General features: G+C 45.6%; 2 protein-coding genes and 1 long non-coding RNA gene across 4 annotated transcripts in view; 1 reads left to right on the top strand and 2 right to left on the bottom strand.

Annotated features, from left to right (window-relative positions):
- QSER1 (glutamine and serine rich 1) overlaps window positions 1-4,170 on the bottom strand; it is a 36,798-nt gene extending 32,628 nt beyond the window's left edge. The window contains exon 1 of the mRNA XM_083439295.1: window positions 3,677-4,170. Coding sequence (XP_083295421.1) covers window positions 3,677-3,804 — 128 coding nt within the window. The 5' untranslated portion in view covers window positions 3,805-4,170. The remainder of the gene's footprint in view (window positions 1-3,676) is intronic.
- A 1,056-nt stretch (window positions 4,171-5,226) lies between these two features.
- On the bottom strand, window positions 5,227-17,736 carry PRRG4 (proline rich and Gla domain 4). 2 transcript variants are annotated; one of them, XM_083446226.1, is made up of 6 exons: window positions 17,447-17,736; window positions 16,002-16,111; window positions 11,716-11,924; window positions 8,785-8,833; window positions 7,498-7,633; window positions 5,227-6,008 (listed from the first exon to the last, which is right to left on the bottom strand). In XM_083446226.1, exons 2-6 carry the CDS (start codon window positions 16,099-16,101, stop codon window positions 5,792-5,794), a joined length of 711 nt encoding a protein of 236 aa, XP_083302352.1. In that variant the 5' UTR covers window positions 16,102-16,111; window positions 17,447-17,736; the 3' UTR covers window positions 5,227-5,791. The 2 variants fall into 2 exon arrangements, with proteins under 2 accessions (XP_083302352.1, XP_083302353.1); XM_083446227.1 differs by having other exon boundaries at window positions 11,761-11,924; window positions 17,447-17,731.
- Window positions 6,015-7,148, top strand: LOC310681375. Its single transcript, XR_014513235.1, has 2 exons — window positions 6,015-6,316; window positions 6,375-7,148. It is a non-coding gene; the product is annotated as an uncharacterized lncRNA (long non-coding RNA).
- Window positions 17,737-20,618: the final 2,882 nt, after the last annotated feature.

A 20,618-nucleotide genomic window follows, 5' to 3' on the forward strand; every position in this document is an offset into this window, starting at 1 on the left:
ATGGAATAAAAGAATGTTATCCAGAACCACTCACCTCCTTCATAAGACAGTAAAATGCTTAGGGTTGGAGCTACCAATCAACCCCAAAACTGAGCTCCCTTAACACCATATAGCAAGCATGGGAAGACATGAGGGGCAAGGTGACCTTCCTCCCTAGAGGTCTGAATAGTGCTACATGGTCCAGCTTGGGTGGTTCTTTGAACAGGAGCACTTCTCTGAAGAGCCGAAAATATACTACATTTTTTTGTGGTGTCCCACTTGCTCCCTATAATTGCAAGGATGCTGGCCCCATGCTTACTGTTGAAGGCAAAACAGGACCATGAGCAAGCCAGAATATATGCAAACACACGTTACCTTCAATATTTCCTTCCCCAAAAGGTGAAATCCTCCTCAAAAGGGGACAGAGGATTGCATCTGTGCATTGCCCTCATGTTATGGAATGTAGGCTACATGAATACAGCTTTGTTGGCATCTATCTGTCTCAAGAGACAATGGAGTGTGCTTCTGGGGGCGAAGTAAAACTGCTGCATTAGCAGGACTGAAGCGACCTCCACAGGGCAAAAGCCTTGTATGTGTATGGAGGTCTTGGGCTGCACAGATGACAAAACCCATTCTCGGCCTTGCTGATGTGGTCCGCCAAAGGAAAGCAGGGCAAATACTCCAGGGGTGGGTTTTTTTTGCTGGGTTTTACTCCTTAGCCTTTTATTCTCCTGAAAATATCCCGTAACCGTAAGTTTAGGACCAGAGTTTTCCTTCTCTAAGATGGGCTACCTTCTGAGACTGATAGGCCCCATCTGCCCCTCACATGCAGCATGTGCAGAAAACAACTTCTTGACCATTAGACCCACTATTGGTCTCATCTGCTCAATCCACATGAGCCTGTCTTCACATGCGGTAAAACCCCTAACTCACAAAGGGTTTGAGATCCATCAGCTACCCCTCACTTGGTTTATCCGGCCAGTCGAAGCTGTTCCCTGGTGTGGCTGCTATCACCTGCTGACAGCTTCTGGGAGCCACAGGTGAGAGCTGAGTGCAAGATAGGGATCAAAGGTGGACAAACCTCCCCAGAAGGAACACATGTCCCCCACCATAGGTACTGCCCCTCCCCTAACACCCCTGCTCAGTTACCGTTCTGCTTTGGGGCCCTTGAAGCAAGAAATCTGTACATATTTTCCCCTCAATTTGCCCTTACCTATCATCAGGATGGGACGCGGGTGGCGCTGTGGGTTAAACCACTGAGCCTCTTGGGCTTGCCGATCAGAAGGTCGGCGGTTCGAATCCCCGCGATGGAGTGAGCTCCTGTTGCTCAGTCCCTGCTCCTGCCAACCTAGCAGTTCGAAAGCATGTCAAAGTGCAAGTAGATTCCGGCGGGAAGGTAAACGGTGTTTCCATGCACTGCTCTGGTTCGCCAGAAGCGGCTTCGTCATGCTGGCCACATGACCCGGAAGCTGTACGCTGGCTTCCTCAGCCAGTAAAGCAAGATGAGCGCCGCAACCCCAGAGTCGGCCACGACTGGACCTAATAGCCAGGGGTCCCTTTACCTTTACCTTTTATCATCAGGCAAGTGACTTAAAGCTGAGTTATTACATGGTCCTAGCTATGGGAGTGAGTGAGAGCCCCTGATGAGAAAAAGCATGCAGCACACGACAAAGCACTTGCCAACTTTTAACTCATCAGCTTTTACCATCTCCATGATCTTTTGAGCCTGGCCATCAACAATGAAAATTCTCTTGTGGGGAAATGCTGTAGTTTAATAGCAGAGCATCTGCTTTGGACACAGAAAGTCCCAGGTTTAATCTCCAGGTATGAGTGGGAGAGAAGCCTGTGTGAAATCCAGGAGAGCCACTGCCCATCAGTGTAGACAAAACTGAGCTAGGTGGACCAATGGCCTGACTAGGTGTAAGGCAGTTTCCTCTGTTCTCATTCTCCCACTCTCCTCTTAGTTTGCTGGTGAGCAGGATGGGCTGACTTGCAAGCCAGGGAATTATCAAGCCTTGCAAGCTTATCAAAGCCTGACTGCCAGCAAATAAGATTTCCTTGTTCTCCTCATGGGCCAAAGCATCACACACCTATTTTGATTTCGCCTATGAGCATGGTTTTTAATTACAGCACTTTCTTTAAAAATCTCTTACATCTAAGTTAAAACAAGCTAAAGCATTATTGGGGGAGGCACCTGGATGACTGCTCTTCAGTCAATATTAAAGAGCTGTGTATAAATTCGCTTACTGCATCAAAATTGGTTAAAGTCATCAAAATATGAAAGATAATATAATTTAAGATTGGTTGGTGGAGATACAAATTTATTCCACTGTTGTTCCAGCTCAGAGATCCACTGCAACATTTTGTTGCAGGTCCCACCTGTTCCATACCAACACCCAACCGGATTTCAGGTTCAACATGCAAAATCCCTCACTTGTTTTAAGAAGCACAAGTTGCTTAAATATATACAGTTAAACCTACATTTAAAAATATATATCGTAGGGAAAGCTACTTTACTCACAGCATGGTAAAACCACCTTTGCCAGCATGTATGAAAAAGCAATACAAAAGGAAATATAAAAGGATCACATTCATTATTCCACGCTTTACTCCGTTAAACCCCTGGGGATTTTATGCTCTTGGGCAAGTTTCAGCATAAAGAGTCAGAACATCCATAAGCCTTTATCTATAGTAAAACAATAGATAACATAATAAAATCTAAATGATGCGAGGATGCTGGGAAGCCATGAGATGAACCCAAAACACACTCTGGCGGCTTAAGATGAGATCATCGAGAGTTAGCAATGCCCATCCCCAATTGCCAACTCTGCGCTTTCAACCTCCAAAGCACACGGTATTGTTCTTCACACTCCTTCCCTCTGTAAACTGTGCCGTTTAACAAATTGCGCCACACCTTTAAAGCCTCGCTCTGCCCACTAGGATTGACTGTATACATATGGGGGTGGGGGAGCCTTCCCCACTTTCCTCCAAAGATGTCAAAGACGACACACACAAAAAGTTGATACAGTATGAGATGGGCTTCCCCTAGGCAACGTAAAAAGTAAACACGAACTCTTGAACTCCAACATGCCTGGTGAACACGCGCGCGCGCGCGCGCGCACACCCCTTGGGAGCCGGAGACGAAAAGCAGGGCAACTTTCCCCGCTTTCTTAGGAGTTTAAATGCACTTTAATGAGGGAGGGGGTGAAGGGAAAAGGAGGACTAATTTTGGAATGCGTGGCTTCCCTCTTCCCACGCCGAGGGGAAGGAAGAAAAAACGCTCCAAGTTGCAGAAAGCGTGATTTTATAGAAGAGATTGCATGGCAGCCCCGAATCACCCTCGCGCCCCCCGCCCCGGTCCTCTCCTACACCACGGAGCCGCCTTCCTCGCCCTCCGCCGGCTCTTATTGCCCTTTATTTGGTCGCCCTCCCAGCCGCCTTCCCCTCGCGACACCCGCCTCCAAACCCCAACGGCGCCCTGGGCCCCCGCAGCGCCGGAGAAGGGCTGCCCGCCGCCGCTTTCTCCTTTCGGGAGGAGGGAAGCCTCCCCAAGCGCCGGCGACTCCGCCGCTTCGAGGAGCGGCGGGCACGCCCCGCGGGCGCGAGGGGCACCGGAGGCCTCGTCCCAATCCCCGGCCTTTCCTGGCGCAGCCCCCGCAGCAGGCGAGCCGCCGGCTGCAGAGCGGACCCTCCTTACCTGGCCTTGAGGCTGCTGGCGCCCCGCTCGTAGGCCCAGGCGGAGGGCGGCGGCGAGGACGCGGCGGCGGCGACCGAAGCCAGCGGGTCGGGGTAGCTGGGGGTCGCCGGGTAGTTCCTGTCCATCATCGGAGCGGGAAAGGAGGGGACGCCGCGGCTCCGCGCGGGGCCTGGGCGCGCGGGGAGAAGGGAAAGGGGGCGGAGGCGGGCGAGCTGCTTGGCGGCGGCGGCTGCAGCTGCAAGGACCGAGCGGGTGGGAGAGACTCCCCCCCTTCACTCTCGCAGGAGGAGGAGGAGGAGGGCGGCAGCGGCGGCCACCCCCGACGCGGCCCTCCCCTCGGTTTCCGCCGCGAGGGGCGGGAGGGCGGCTCGTAATTAGGGGAGCGGCGGCTGCAAGCAGCCCAGCCGAAGACCCATGTTGGACTGCTGCTGCTGCTGCTGCTTACCAGGATGTCCCTCCCACCCCCGCCACAGTTTACTGGGGCTCCAGAGCACGGGAAGCAGCTGCTGCCGCCGCCGCCGAGGATCCGTAATCGTAGCGGCGGCGGGAGAAGGAAGGGAGGAAGGAGTGAGCTTGGCCTACAGAGCGGAACCGGGAAAGGCGGCGAGTCAGAATGCGGGCAATAACCGAGGAGCCCTAAATTCGCACAAGCTTCGGGGTAGCCGAAGCCTGGTGTGGCGACTGGGGATTGCATACTTCGGATGGGCTTCAGTAAGGACCCGTGTTGGCCGCCGTGCGGTGGGGAATGCTTTGCCATCTTTTTGTGTGCAGGTGAAAATGGTTTTCCGTGACTGAGCTAGAAGTTCTGGAGCCACGCGGACACTCCTTCCTCAGATTTTATTTTCTCCCTCGCACACTGTTTTAGCTTGTATGCCTACCAGCTTACAAAACTGTGAATGTTTAAAGCTGTCGACGTGAGAAGTGTCATACACGTGTCTCATCCAGGAAGCCAAAATTAGCTGTTTCTGCTTGCAGAGTGTACATCCTGGAGAGCCTCCGGTTTGTTGTTGTGGGTAATGTGTAAAATGTCCCCAAAGTTCATACAGTTTCCAGTGGGTGGGTGGGTGTGAACTGTTTCTCTGCTTTGGAATGTAGGTGGAGAAATCAAACGCTTGAACAGAATATTGTACATGCTTCTTGTCTGAAAACAGGACATGCACTGTTCCTCACCCCATGGCAGTAGCTATTTCACATTTCCCTTAGCGGCTTAGCTCCTTTGGTTTAACATTGCTCCCAGAATTAGAGAAGATGCTTGTGTAAGTATTCTGCAACAAATATACCTGCACTTATAACCTGTATGCAAACATACAGTTAATTCAGTGGCTTCAATGTAAGTTTTAATAAATCCGCCTCATGTTAATTAGCTAACCAATACCAGGACTGTGTTGTGAATGGTCACTGCTAATAGCATGTTTTCTCTCAGCTTCCATTCTTCTTCCTTCCCCCCTCATGTACCTGTAACTTGGGGTAATACTTAAGGCCTATTTCATCGGATGCATGAAGATTCATGATTTAATGCGCACTGAGAGGCAAATGAGGAGGAAGCACCATTCAATTAAAGATCTGTTATTGCTAGTTTGAAAAAACACAGTTTAAGTTGTTAAGAGTTAGAGAAACATTCCATTTATAATACGTTACTAGCTCTTCCTTTTATTGTGGTTAAAAGTAGTTCAAAGCAAGGATCCTGTGTTTATTCATATTATCATTCCCACTTTATTACCAATCTGAATTGGTGTTTCTTTAATTTAAAAAAGGCAGCTTTTAAAAAAATTGATAATGAAAGTGCTAAGTTGGTGAGAGACAGAAAGGCTGGCAAATCAATGCACTGATTGCACCAATTGGCTCAGAATGCATCAGAGGAGTTCACTACAGTTCTTAGCACCTAAAATGAAGCATAACAAAAGGAGTCGTTCATCCTTAGCCATCAGCACATTGCTTAAGGGTGCATTCCTTGTTCACCTGACACACTTCACTTCCTCTCAGGCACACTGAAGAGCTGTATCCCTTTCACCCTGTGAAAGACTCCTGAAGTAAGCACAATGCTGCAGCATTTCAGCTATACAGCTTCTTCTCTCCAAGTTAATTCTCAAGCATTCTACAAGCCTCGTTTCTTAATTAAACAGGAAGAGAGAGAGACTTCTTGAATGCCCTAAGCCCTCTTGAAGGGCCTGGATATGGCGGCGGTGGAACTTCAGGATTGCCGCTTAGTGCCACTGCTTGTTCATAAGTTGGCAATCCACTGTGTTCTGTGCATGGAGAGAGAGGGTTTAAGGAAATCTCTTCGTGTCTTTGAAAGATGATGGAAGAGTTACGCCTCCTGTAGCTTCTATCCCTGAAATAAAAGTAAAACGTTTAAGAATGGCAGAATGGTGATTAAGTATAAGAGTCCAAAACTTCGTTTGAGAGAAGAACCTGAACTACACTTTCTTGGGAGTACAATGTTTTCAGTGGCTATTGTTTGCCGCTCAGAGAACAGGGTGGCATAGAATGGGAGTATGGTATTCATTTGTGCTGGTATAGTTCCCTAACCCCATTTTACTAAAGCATATGATCAGCACTGGACAAGGGCACATCACCTCTGAAGAATTAAAAGAGTACATATGTCATGGACAAATGTAGGCCGGGGCTGTGTGTGCTGATGTCACAGATGCCAGTACTGTCACCTTCCCACATCACAATTCGTAACAATTGCACTGAGGGACAATTTGTCAGGAGCTCTGGTGAGCTGCTGGAAGTCAGTATTCTGAGCTAGATGAATCAATGGTATGAATCAGTATAAGGCTTTTCCCCATGTTTCTGTTCGTTATTCCCTGTTACTGACTCCAGATTTTGCCTTTATCTTTCCCACACACCTCAGCAATTAGCTTTGCCCACTGATCTTCATGCTCTTCCATGGTCATAACAATTTCATATACCTTATTTCCATCCAAATCTCCATATATTAGGATACAGCAGGATTATTTTTAAAAATATATTAGCTCTGAAGGATTCAACTGTTCAAGTTGAAATCCATTGATTATTTGGTAAGTCATACCCTATTCCCATTTTTTTCTCTTAAGTCCCAAGGCATATCACCTTGGGACAGGTGACAGCAAGGCTGTCTCCTGGGGGCAGCCATTCCAGCAGTGGGAGGAGAGCTGGGAAGCAGAGCTCACTCCATTGAATCTGCTGTGACAGGACAGCTCCATCAGGCCTCATCTCCCCTCAGTTGTCATCTGTGGGCAGCCATTCCATCATACTGCCTCAGTGGGAGAAATAGGAAGCAGGGCTCCTTCATGAACTGCCTGTCCCTGAGCTGCGCCAGCTGTTCATTATTTCCCTTGTATGTTTTGAGTTTGTAAGTCTCCCAAATAGAGACTATCTTTTTTTTATTGTGTGTAAGCCACTCTTGGGAGCTTTTTTGGCTAACAGCAGGGTACAAATGCTTCAGATAAATAAATATCTGCACAGCACAAACCCAAATGGGACAAAATGCAGTAAACATACAGCACACACATACAGTGGTACCTCGGGTTACATACGCTTCAGGTTACAGACTCCGCTAACCCAGAAGAAATAGTGCTTCAGGTTAAGAACTTTGCTTCAGGATGAGAACAGAAATCGTGCCCTGGCGGCGCGGCGGCAATAGGAGGCCCCATTAGCTAAAGTGGTGCTTTAGGTTAAGAACAGTTTCAGGTTAAGTACGGACCTCCGGAACGAATTAAGTTCTTAACCCTAGGTACTGCACCCATAATTTTTTTTGGGGGGGGGTACAGAAACTTCCATGTCAAACTTGAATATACTGAACAAAGTGTTGGAAATTACAAAACTTATTTTCTTACCGTGGTAGATGTCTTTGTTTGCACTTCTTTTGGCAGAGAAAATAAATAAGTAACCCAGTTATGATCAACAGTACTCCAATTGCGACCAAGCCAGTCAAAAGTCCCATAACATCAATCTTCCGCATTGCTTGCTCTTCTGTACAGAAATCAGAATTACTGAGTATATTTTTGATCTACCCTAGGTCACACTATGCCGTAAAAAAAAAAAAGGGTCTTGAAACTATTCCTAAATTATCCCGCCTCCCCATAGCTGCCTAAGTCCCCTCCTCTCCAGGGTCTTTCCCAAGCAATGTAAGACACTGGTTGTGTGAAGCTATCTTCTCCACCCTTTTCATGCCTCTCCTGGTTCTGGAAGACCAGGGGAGAGAAAGATGCTTGTTACAACGGGAGGGGCAGACACCCATGCCTCTTTAACAACCGGAATAATCCCTGCCTCTTGGCCTCCCTCCTTTCCTGCTTCAGCTTCTGCCTCTGATCATAATTAGATCAGACTTCTCTCTGCCACAGACTCCCCCAGCTCACTAAGCCCTGTTACATCTTCCGCTTCCGACACCACCTCACCCCTGTCTTCTCCCTCTTCTACATACTACCACTACTTCTTGGGCTCTGAACCTTCTTCCCACCATTCCTGTGCGTCCAACTAGTCCATGACACTGGAGGAGGTTGGGATGAAGCAGAGTTGTCTCTCCACCCAGCCCTGCCCAGATACACCAACAAGGAATGCCCCAATGTAAATGGCAGGTGGGCAGAGGCCCCACTGGCAGGAGTCAGCAGGGTGGAACTGGGCCAGCAAAGGATCCACTCAACCTTGAGCCAGCTCTGCTGCCATTATGTGATGGCAATAGACCTGGGGGATGTCATAGCAAGAAGGCATTTTTCCTTGTGGCCAGCAGAAGTGGTGGTACTGTGGTTGTGACAGTGCTGCTCTGCCAGGCAGAGGTGAGTGTGGGTTTGGATGGTGGGTTAAAAGAAGAAGAAGAAGAAGAAGAAGAAGAGTTTGGATTTGATATCCCGCCTTTCACTCCCTTTAAGGAGTCTCAAAGCGACTAACATTCTCCTTTCCCTTCCCCACAACAAACACTCTGTGAGGTGAGCGGGGCTGAGAGACTTCAGAGAAGTGTGACTGGCCCAAGGTCACCCAGCAGCTGCAGGTGGAGGAGCGGGGAATCGAACCCGGTTCCCCAGATTACGAGACTACCGCTCTTAACCACTACACCATACTGGCCCTCCAATATCTGCGATAGAAAACAAAAATAGAAACCACGAAGATTTGTGATTTTGGCTTACCTTGATATCTGCCACGACCCTCCATGGTATATTTCTCCCAAAATAATATCTGAGATAGTAAAGAAAAACAATGTAATTGAGGTAAAATCTCTAGCAGCAATTAAAAACAAAAACTGCCCCCCCCCCAAAAAAAAACCCAGTTAAGAATTTAACTTTGGTTGAAGTTACAAGAGTCGCACTGATTAACTCTGGGTGAGATTTGGTTAAGGAAGTTTTAAGACCTGCCTTAATACCAATACTAATTATCAGTATATATAAATTGGACTGAGAGAAAGGCAACAAGCTGTGCATAAGGCAAGACGGAAATAAAACACTTCATTAGCCCCGCTGATAATTGGCTTATACTGCAACTTCTAGTTATTGATAAATACTCATGCTGGTATAAGTGAATACTTACTAGAATATCATTCTTAAGCATGTTTGCTACAACTGTCTGAGGCGGATTCTCACCCCCACCCCGTGACTAGCATATTCAGCTGCATGTCACATGGATTTAAAAGGACTCCCTTCAAAAAACTGAAGCCTAAGTACATCATTTAGCAGCAAGTTCCCCAAGAAGCCATTTGATGAGTCATGCATACATTTACAGTGCATGCACAAAATATGTTTATTTTTATATTTTTTTATTTTTATAGTGGAACCTCTGCTTTATGAATACTGTTTTGCTTCTGGGGGACAGCTTCCAGTTTTGACAGGCTGTCCTTAAGCTTGTTGGTGCTCCCAAGCTTTGACGTGCTAGTATGGACAACTAACTCGGAGCTACTCGGCAACTCAGAAACAGCAGTTTCTAAAAATGGAAGAATAATGAGTGACCAATGTCTGATGCAAAATAAAGCAATCCATACACTCTTACCATAGGAACATTCACCACAATTAAGGCCAAAGAGCACATAAAAGATGGCATATATTTACCCCCAAATCAGAAGCTCAAATACGCAAACCTTAATTGGCCCCATGGTAAACCTCAGAGAGGGAGATTTTCCCTCCCTCTCCTTGTGAACTTAAAAAAGACACATTTTCCCCTGTGAAAGGAATAATGCTTGCTGTTTTGTCACAAATCAAGCCTGAACCTTAAAATATTGTATTGGTAAAGAAAAAGCAGTTTATAGTGCATACACGCCATACATTTAAAGTGCATCTTATGCAAAGAATAATCGGAACTGCAGGTGCTGAGAATTCATAGAATCATAGAATTGTAGAGTTGGAAGGGACCCTGATGGTCATCTAGTCCAACCCCATTGCCCTTTGCCCAACGTGGGGCTTGAATCCATGACCCTGAGATTAAGAGTCTTATGCTCTACTGTCTGAGCTTTCCCAGCAGAAGGGTTGCTGTGTGGTATAAACTATAGTTCCCAGGTTTCCTGGGATAAAAAATGTGTTTTAAATGTACTTGTGTATGCAGTATTAACCTAAAATTTACAGTTCTGCTGCAAACTAGTGGATTTAAAAGATAACTAGTAACAGTGCATGTTGGCTTGCCTATGAGGAGGTTTAAAATAGCCATCTCAGGCAGCATAAGAAACAGCACCCATAGGTGCTCCACCCTCCTCTGTCTCTGGGGGAGAAGTGGTGTTGGTTTCCATTGAGATCTTGCAAAATCTCGCTGGAAAACAGTGCTGCTTCTTTGCTGGTAGTGGGGTGAGCCTGCCAGGGTGGCACTTTTCAGCTTCCCTGGTAGAGGTGGGGGCAGAGTGGCAGCACAGCAGTACAGTGGTACCTCGGGTGACAGACACTTCAGGTTACATATGCTTCAGGTTACAGACTTTGCTAACCCATAAATAGTACCTTGGGTTAAGAACTTTGCTTCAGGATGAGAACAGAAATTGCGCAGTGGCGGCAGCGGGAGGCCCCATTAGCTAAAGTGGAACTCCAGGTTAAGAACAGTTTCAGGTTAAGAACAGACCTCCAGAACGAATTAAGTTCTTGACCAGAGGTACCACTGTACGTTCCCATTTTGCCTTTGGTGGCAAGCCACGACAAGCCACCATGGAACACGCCTTCAATTATTATTATTTTTTAAAGAAAAAAACTATGCACATATGGAAAAGCTTCTCCACACTGCGCACGTCAAGAAACTCTACTACATTAGAAACATTTCCTTGATGATTCTCCTGTGAAATGCATCATCCAGCCCCATTTACCAAAAAAGTTAATAACAGCATGGCTAATCCCAAGGCTGCCCCCATCCATTTTGTGGAGATAGAGTGTACCCATCCTAATAACAGTAGCACATAAAGCCTAGTGGGTACAGCACCAAAGAGTGAGGGAAGTGGAATTTGGATTCACTTGTAAATTCTTCTACGAACAGTTAATGAGCTAGCTCAGCCCTCCTCAACCTGTTGCCCGCCAGACATTTTGGACTACAACTCTTAATTAGCCTCAGCCAGTATGGCCTATGGCATGGGTAGGCAAACTAAGGCCCGAAGGCCAGATCCAGCCCAATTGCCTTCTAAATCTGGCCTGCGGACGGTCCGGGAATCAGCGTGTTTTTACATGAGTAGAATGTGTCCTTTTATTTAAAATGCATCTCTGTGTTATTTGTGGGGCACAGGAATTCGTTCAATCCCCCCCCCCAAAAAACAAATAGTCCAACCACCCACAAGGTCTGAGGGACATTATTCCCCTAATGAAAAAGTTTACTGATCCGTAGCCTATGGTCAGGGATTCAGGGAGTTGGAATCCAAAGCAACCAATTGGAGAAGGCTGATTACTTTCCCCCTCTGCATAATGGCTCAGACAAGGGTTCAGAAAGACTAGACCTGGGCTAGTTTGAGAGGCACAACCCTTTCAATCCTAGGAACAGTAAAAAACAACAACAACAAAAAAAAAACCAAACAAACAAAAAAAACAATTTCACCCATAAGCACAATGGGTTCTGTGCCCTTTCTCAAATGATAAATATGTACACATGATGTAGTCCTAAGCATTGACCTTAGAAATATCTCCTTTATAGGCCACCAAAAGTAAAGCAATTACTGTTTTTTCTTGGTCTCCAAAAATTTCTCTTGCTTCCTCGAAATTGCAGTATTCTTCATTGCATTCCCTTTCAAGATTCCCTGGGGTTACTAGTTCAAAGTCAAATCTGTTGTATAGAAGGTGTCGTCCAATGAATAAATTGGCTTCCTCTGTTGAGATGAACACTGAAAAAATAATTAAAGCAACATTTATATTAAATATATAAACATGGCCTTTAAGAAAATGCACTGGAATGCAAACACGCTGGTGGAAAATTTCCATTCACAGATGCTTTAAAGACACACCAAGTAGAGTCCCTTGATTATAGTCACATGGAAGAAGTCACATATGAATCAGCAGAGCTGATTCAAACTATTTCACAACCACATTTTCTAACCACCTATGTTTGCTCAAGTCACACTAGGAGGCTGCGTGATCCCAGTGGCTCACACATTACTTACTTCATATTATTGCAAAAACAGCAGTAGATCATATTTGAGTATTACATAGGCCTTAAAAATGGAACCCCTTTTGTCATTATGGTTTAGTCTAGGGGTCAGCAAACTTTTTCAGCAGGGTGCCGCTTCACTGTCCCTCAGACCTTGTTCGGGGGGGGCTGGACTATATTTTTTGGGGGGAGGGGAATGAACGAATTCCTATGCCCCACAAATAACCCAGAGATGCATTTTAAATAAAAAGACACATTCTACTCATGTAAAAACACGCTGATTCCGTCTGCGGGCCGGATTTAGAAGGCAATTGGGTCGGATCTGGCCCCCGGGCCTTAGTTTGCCTACTCATGGTTTAGCCTTTATAGGTGAAATCCAATGCTGAATGCCATACTGCAGTGATCTGGAGCTATATAAAGCACTTGCACATAATCTATTCAAGGAAATAACGACTGGGCTCAAATCAAACACAGGGTTTCCCAAGGCTATGTTTGGTTAATGGCATCCACTAGTCAGCTTTAGTGGGTGAGCCTCTAGGGTGGAATCTACACACATACAAAAAACCGCTGTGAAAATTCTTTTTTAAAAATAACATTTTGAAAAATACATTGAATTTGGCATAGCTGTTACCATCTAGTGCCACATTTGTATACTGCACTTTACAACACATTTTAAACCTTTTATTTGCAGCTGTATAGTTGAGTCCCAGGTGACAGAACCTTTGATGATGTGGCCATGATGGTTGTCCTAGCTTTGTAGGCTCTGGCCTCACTGAAACTCTTGCAGAAGCAAGCAGGAAAAGGCTACTGGTATTCAACTCAACCTCCTCTGCTTCTCCATGTTTGTTTCTTAAGCCTTTCCCCAGATTTTGTATTTGCCACAGATTCCTGTTTACCTGCCCCTTGCCCTGTCATCTGACCCTCAGTTATCTCAGTAATGCTTCTATTGAAACCTGCTTGTGTCAAGACTAGACAGAATTCACTCCTGTATCTAACTGTGAAGTTTCATCCCCAGTGCTGATGCTGTGAGGTTGTGTCAGGTGCTACTGCTTTAGGGATTCTGTGGGGGCCACTGAGTAAAAAACTTGTTTATACTGACACCCCAAAACCACACCCATCTTCTTGTCCACAGTGGGTGGCTGCAAAGTGAAAAATTCATCCCACTCCAAAATATGTTATTATTGGGTGCTTTTAGAAAACCTGTGGTATCTTTCAGTTTCTTTTCAAAGGATTGCATCAATTGCAATCGTCCCAGAACTTTACTATTTAATAACAGAAAAGTGTTGTGGGTGGTATAAATCATGCCATGGTAGATACAAAGACAATCTGCCACAGATGTCAGTAAAATTAAAACTACTCTCATGGTTTTTCTCAGAGGAACCAGCAGAGTTCCACAAACTGTTGTATATCCCTAGTTTCTGAAAAAGGAGCTCCACTAACAAAATACTTTAATCTGAGGATCACATGACAGGAAAGAAGAGGGACGCAGGTGGCGCTGTGGTTAAACCACAGAGCCTAGGACTTGCCGATCAGAAGGTCGGCGGTTCAAATCCCTGCAACAGGGTGAGCTCCCGTTGCTCGGTCCCAGCTCCTGCCAACCTAGCAGTTTGAAAGCATGTCAAAGTGCAAGTAGATAAATAGGTACTGCTCTGGCGGGAAGGTAAATGGTGTTTCTGTGCGCTGCTCTGGTTCGCCAGAAGCAGCTTAGTCATGCTGGCCACATGACCCGGAAGCTGTACACCGGCTCCCTCAGCCAATAAAGCGAGATGAGTGCCGTAACCCCAGAGTTGGCCGCTAATGGTCGGGGTCCCTTTACCTTTAAGTTTGCAACATGCACACTTTTAACTTGTGCACATTCAGATTCATACGCTCGGCAAACAATTAAAAATAAAAATAAAAAGAGGGCGGATGCCTGGGACTTTGGCAATCCCACTTACCATTGAACCCAATGTGTATTGACTATATGCAGTTTTGGTTCTAGGTGCATTCCCTGGAATGTAACCCTTGCCTAAGTTGCAGGCTTGTTGTCTACTTAACAGTGGGTTATATTTCAAAACAGAAATCTTTAGCCTAAGAAAAACCTGAAGAACCTTTGAGAGCCACAATCATTGTTCAGCCCCAGATAATATACACAAGTCACTTATGAAACTATGACAGTCATGTCACTTTGAGCCATATTAGAGGTGTTCAGGATGAAGAAGTTATAAACAGCCTTTAGAAGCCAGAACAGAGGTACGTGTCAAAGGGAGTAAACCTTTCCAGGTGAGGTGGGACTGAAATGTGTCAAGTTAAGTTGAAACAATGTGGGGAACTTGAGAGGAGCCTGAGGGCAGGTTGAATATGAACAACTTTAACAGGAAAATGACTAAAATGACGTTTCTCTGTAATTCTTCCATGGTTACTAATACTTATAAATGTATGTTTAGGTGGTAAAAGCACACACATATATAACCAGATGAAATCCATTAATTTAAAAGTGATATATTTCTAATTGACCATGGTAGAATTGCAGTGAATCCTCAGGAGGACATTTTTCTGCAAAACAAAATAAAATATAGCATAACTCATCGTGAATTCCATGGGAGCAAGCAAGGGGAAGAAAGCAAGAGCATGGAGACCCTGTGCCTTTGGGAGTGGATGATTCCACCTGCATTGTCCCATCCCTTAGACCTTGAGCCTTCATAAGGGAACTACTCTGTTTCTGGTCTTATGCATATGAATGTTCATGGGGGTGGGTTGCTCGGCACTAATGCCATCAGTTTGGGGCTATCGGGGGGTTGTGGAAGTGTTGGACATTGTTAGCTAGCTTATTTGAACATGGTACACTTACTAATTTTTTTGTGTATTTTAAATGAGCTGTTAATTGTCGAATTGCTCATCTTACTTTGCAATATTTTATTATTATTTTTATTATGGTGACTGTACTATTGTATTTAGACTGTTCTAGAATCATAGGATTGTAGAGTTGGAAGGGAGCCAACCCAACCCCCTACCTACAGCCATCCCTGGTTAACAGATGCACCAACCAGGCATGTCCAAAGTCCGTTTCGGGGGCCCGCTGGTCGGTTTCATCTGGCCCCTGTGACAGTTTATTTCCTGGGGTAAAATCCTAAAGAAAAGCTCAACAACCTCAATCCTAAAAAAGGTCAACAACTTTGGTTGGCCCTTATGACCCTTCACTTCATCAAATCTGGCCCTCTTTGAAAAATGTTTGGACACCACTGCACCAACCCATTGCAATTGCACCACAGCGGTCTTGGTTTTCTATTACTACATTGAGCAGAAATCTGTTTGTGGAATATGTGGCAGATAAATAAAGGATACTTGTCACTATGGCTGTTGGAGTTTGGCAGGTGCTTGGTGTAGCCACTGATTAAGGATGGGCTTGGGGAATGCCAGATTCGGCTTGTGTTGCAGTTCAGTGGTGATCTGGCAAATGTACCAGGTGTGGCCATATTGCTGTCTGCATGGGGCCAACCAGAAGCAATTCTGGCCTATGGTTTCCAACAAAACATGTTACTATGGGGCAATTGCCTGGGTGGGGTGCAGTTTAAAACCCAGAACAATGTCTATTTAAGACTGTTGTTCTATGACTATTGATTGTTGCAATAAATTCTTTTGATTTCATACACCCCACAGGAATGTCTTACTTCTTGAACTATCTTAACAATAGTATCTGGATGATTCCCCTCCTCCACCCGTATGTGCCCTTTTTAATGAAGGAAGAGTAAAGCTTTAGTGAACAAATTATAATTTTGGATTGGGAAGAGAATCTCAGATGTGTTTAGAAGCCATAGCTTATGCATAAAGTTACCTTCTTTCACTGCATCTGATTCCTTCAGTTGTCTTGAGCAGTGAGGAAATGCAAGCAACGTTAGCACCAGCTGAAGGAGCAAAACGTAAAAAAAGAACATAACCCGGTACCTGTAAAAAAAAAAAAAAGTTACCAAATTAATAACATTTTTTAAATTGTTAATGGATAAATTGCAGACAAACTTCAGAAAAATTGACTTATTGGCTGCAGTTGACATCATTCACAAGTTGCTACAAGACATTTAGATGAAAGTTGCTTTAGATTAGGCTGCAGGCCTCCCATAAAACCAGTCTAGCATGTACCTCATCTTGGTTGCGTAATATTAATTACATGGATTGTACTCAGCAATTGAAACCAACAATTTCAGCATCAGGGGGAAAAAATACATGATAACATAAGTTAGGTCCTACTTCATGTGTCCGTGCATCCTTTCGATCACCAGCACATTCCCCCCACATGTAGAATCTTGTCAAGGACAACATTCCAAACTGATTACATGGAGCTTCAGCATGACAGAAACTAGACATGTGCTTTTACTATGATATTGACCAGGGTTCACAGAGCTCCTTCTGAGCATGATCAAGGGTTTGTTCAACCAGTAAGATCCCCCGCCCCCTCCCCATGCTACTTCTCTCTCTTCAAAACTAAGCTATGTGGTACCAACCCCTTATGGGCTTGAAGGGCTCCTGCTCCAGAAATGCAAAAATAAATTTTCTCCTGCTCCAGAAAGCCGCCGCTTGGACTGGCCAGGCTAGTCGCGCTGTTCTTTGGCTCCTAGCCAGTAGGCACAATAGCTCTTGCTCAGCATCTCGGGGGGGGGGGGGCAGTTTAGCCGGACGAAACTGAGCCGCTTTCAAAAAACAATGACTGTGGCGCAGCCGATACCAACTCCAGCAGCCCTCTCTTCCCAGAAGCGCACCTCGAATTCCACCCCACTTCCCCTTCGATGTTCAAATGGCCGGCTGCCGCTGTTGTGGACACACAGTTTTTAGGCTTCTGACTTTTGTTATGAGTACATAAGCAGAATACAGCGCCCTGGGAATCTTGGGCTGAAGGTATTCTCGAGCAAAACTGTGCGCAAACTTCAAGTTCATGGCGCGCTGCGATTGATGGCACCCGCCGCCACTTCCTGCTTCTTTTAAACTAATGAAAGTTAAGCCCCCCTCCCCCGCCAGCCCCAAACCATCGTAACAAGTTGAGGGGCAGATCTAACAGCCGATATTGCGGAAGATCAAGACCAACGTAGAACTACAGAAAGCGTAAGTGGAGAAGGCACGTTGCTCGGGTCACGAAGGTGCCATAGGGTGTGGGCTCCAGTAATTTTCCCTCCCTCCCTCCCTCCGCCTCCCCTCGGAAGAACTGGCAGCTTCATCCATGTCTTTAAACTCGCAGATCTCTGTGTCTTTATGCTCCTCGAAATCTATCCCGCTTTTGCGATCGCCTACCTGTTGAGTTCAAATCCCAAATGCTCCCAAAGTTCTCCGTCCGCGCCACTCCAGCCTGGCTTTTCTCAGAGGTGCCGATCGCTTCTCTTCGGGAGCACTCGGAGTGGGAGACGGCGGTTTGAGATCATATTACCTGCTTTTGTAGCCTCCCACCTGGATCCCGGGCGGGCTCAGGAATAAAAGGAGAGAGGACTCGGCCGCGGCAGAAGACAGCGCATATTTAAATCGGCTAATTAGCATACTGAGTGAACATCCCATTCAACATGTCCGTGTTAAATATCCCCGTCTTCCTTAGACATCCTCATTCCTCTTCCCCGTTCGCAACAGTATGAGTCACACACAGCTCCTTTCTGCACCCATCCACTTGGATTCTAGGAAATTGTCCTTAAGTGGGAAAAGGATTTGAGTTTTGGTTTTGCGTTGCTATTTGTGCGGTGGAGCTGCAAATGCGTTCGAGGATTACTGAAAGAAAGGCCCTTCCTGTCCACTTTGGTCAAGGGTGATTTTACTGTAATGTCATGAGCAGCGAGGCAGGTCAGTACAGTGGTACCTCTAGATACGAATGGGATCCGTTCTGGAGCCCCTTTCTCATCTAGAAGCAAACGTAACTAGCGACAGCACGTCTGCGCATGAGCGCGTCGCTTTTCGCCGCTTCTGTGCATGCATGTGACGTCATTTTGAGCGTCTGCGCAAATGGCGAAACCCAGAAGTAACGCGCTCCGTTACTTTCGGGTTTCTGCGGAGTGCAACTCAAACGCGCTCAACATGAAGTGTGTTCAACCTGAGATGTGACTGCAGTTTCTTTGTATATGAGCTAGCTAGTTGAGGGGTTATTTATATTATTTTGATGAAAGTCTACTATGCCAACGGAACTTGAGATATGCTGCCAACAGGAAAGTACACTGCAGGAACGTCCCAGATATTTACTCTGCCCACGGCTATGCTCCCTGTTCCTGTCCTTTTGAAAACACTTTCTACAGATACCTGAAAGGATCTGCACTTAATTGTTCTTGGTGCCATTTGTGATGATGCTAAGAAACTCCTTTTCTGAGAGAAGCAAATTGTTTGAAGGAACTGGTATCCATATCCTAGAGAAGTGACCACAATGGCATCATTATTTGGCAAGGTTAAAATTTTGTCCACTAGTTGCCTGGACATTACATATCAGTGCATGTGAGTAAAAACATAGGAGCTTGCTTGACGAGGCCAAAGGCCAGCAGCCTGCTCTAAGGGTGGCCAACTAGATGCCTGTGGGAAACCTGCAAGCAGGACCTGAGAACCAGAGCACTCTTCCCTACTGATGTTTCCAGCCATGAAGACAGAGCCTAGTAGCCTCCATGAATTTGTCTCATTCTCTTTTAAGTCATTCAGGAGCCTAGTAGCCTCCATGAATTTGTCTCATTCTCTTTTAAAGTCATTCAGGTTGGTGGCCACCCCTGCCTCTTGAGGAATGGAATTCTATAGCTCAACTATGCACTGCATGTAGAAGTATGTTCTTTCATTTGTGCTCTCTTCCAACATTCAGCTTCGTTGGGCGTCCACAAATTCTGGTGTTTTGAGAGAGGAAGGACTTCTCTTTCTACTTTCTGTTCCAAAAATAATTTTATAAACTGTCACCTCTTATTCACCTTTTCTCAAAACTCAAAAGCCTCAAACACTGCAACCTTCCCTAATAAAGGAGTCATTCCACCCTGTTGATTGTCTTGGTTGCTCTTTTCTGCCCCTTTCCAACTCTACAATATCCTTTTTGAGGTGAGGCAACCAGAACCGTTCACAGTATTCCAATTGTGGTCGCACAATAGATTTACATAACAGCATTACGATATTGGAGGTTTTATATCCAATTCATTTCCTAACTATCCCAAGCATGAAATTTGCCGCACACAGGATTTCCAGTGAACTATCTGCTGGGGTACATCAAGGCCTTGTTCCTGGGCCATAACTGCCAGTTCAGACCCTATGAACGTGTACGTGAAATTAAGATTTTTTTACCCCAACATGCATCACATTACACTTGATCGTATAGCATCCATAACAACTGTATTTTGTAATCCCCTTTTGATCACACAGGTCAACAGTGTGTTTTGCTCACTTTAGAGCAGGGACACACACACATGCACACACGGGCCATGAGTCTGGTGCCGTGTTGCAGTGCCCTCCCCTTGCAGTATCTTCTCTTCCATCCTGTATTTTTGTAATGAAATGTGCACGGGAGAGCTCAGATTTGCCTAAGCTTGTTATCACTATGCACTGTCTTCACTATTGCCCGAAGGTTTTTGCTAGGCTTCCCTTATGCACAGTACCTGGAACTTGCTGATTCAAGTCTGCCCAGTGTTGGCAAGCTCCAGCTGAATGTTGTAAACAGTACAGTGGGATTACAATCATTGGCACATTGTCTCTTCAACTTCCCTACCCTTTTAAAGAAGCAAAACATATATACTGTATATATATTTGGCCATCTTTGGTTATGAAACTGATGCCCTCTAGTGAGATTTGACAGCAGTTGCATTTGGTTGCTTTTGTTGCATTCTAATGGTTTATTTGCAAGGCTCCTTCTTTTTATCTAACTTGTCTTTTAATCTGCTCATGTGATTACAGTGCAATGGACCATTCCGTCTTCCAGACTAACTACAATAAGATTATTAAACCTGACTCAGCAAGCACCAAGCTTAGTGTATGATACCACAATTCACTTATCAATACATATTTATAATATTAATAAGGTTTAAACTGCTAGGTGAATACTTTTGGAAAATTCTATTCCACCTTTAGTTGCAGACATGGAACTGTTGCATGTCACATGTATGTTTAAATACCAGCACAGCTTGCTGGGAACTTCCGTTGTGTGTATAGCTTTTGCTTCTCTCTGTCTCTCTGAGAAGACAAAGAGAGAGACGACGTGTTTCTTTGTCCTGATTTATGATTAATAAATCCGTAATTGTAGTATGCTTCCACAAGCCTCATGCCTATTCTGTGTGCACAGTTCGCTCGGCTGATATAGTGTGCCCTGGCTTTGAAGCCTGGGTTGCTGACTTACGTCGGAGCAGAGGCCGATGGATCTTCGCAGTGGGATGGCCGAAGGAGACGACCCAGCTGGGGCTAGCCAGCTGGCCTTGCAACCCTCTGCATGCTGACAGATACTACAGTTTCTGGCACTACTTTGCATTCAGGA

Source organism: Podarcis tiliguerta (assembly GCF_965153285.1).
Source record: "Podarcis tiliguerta genome assembly, chromosome: 1".
Taxonomy (NCBI): Eukaryota; Metazoa; Chordata; class Lepidosauria; order Squamata; family Lacertidae; genus Podarcis; species Podarcis tiliguerta.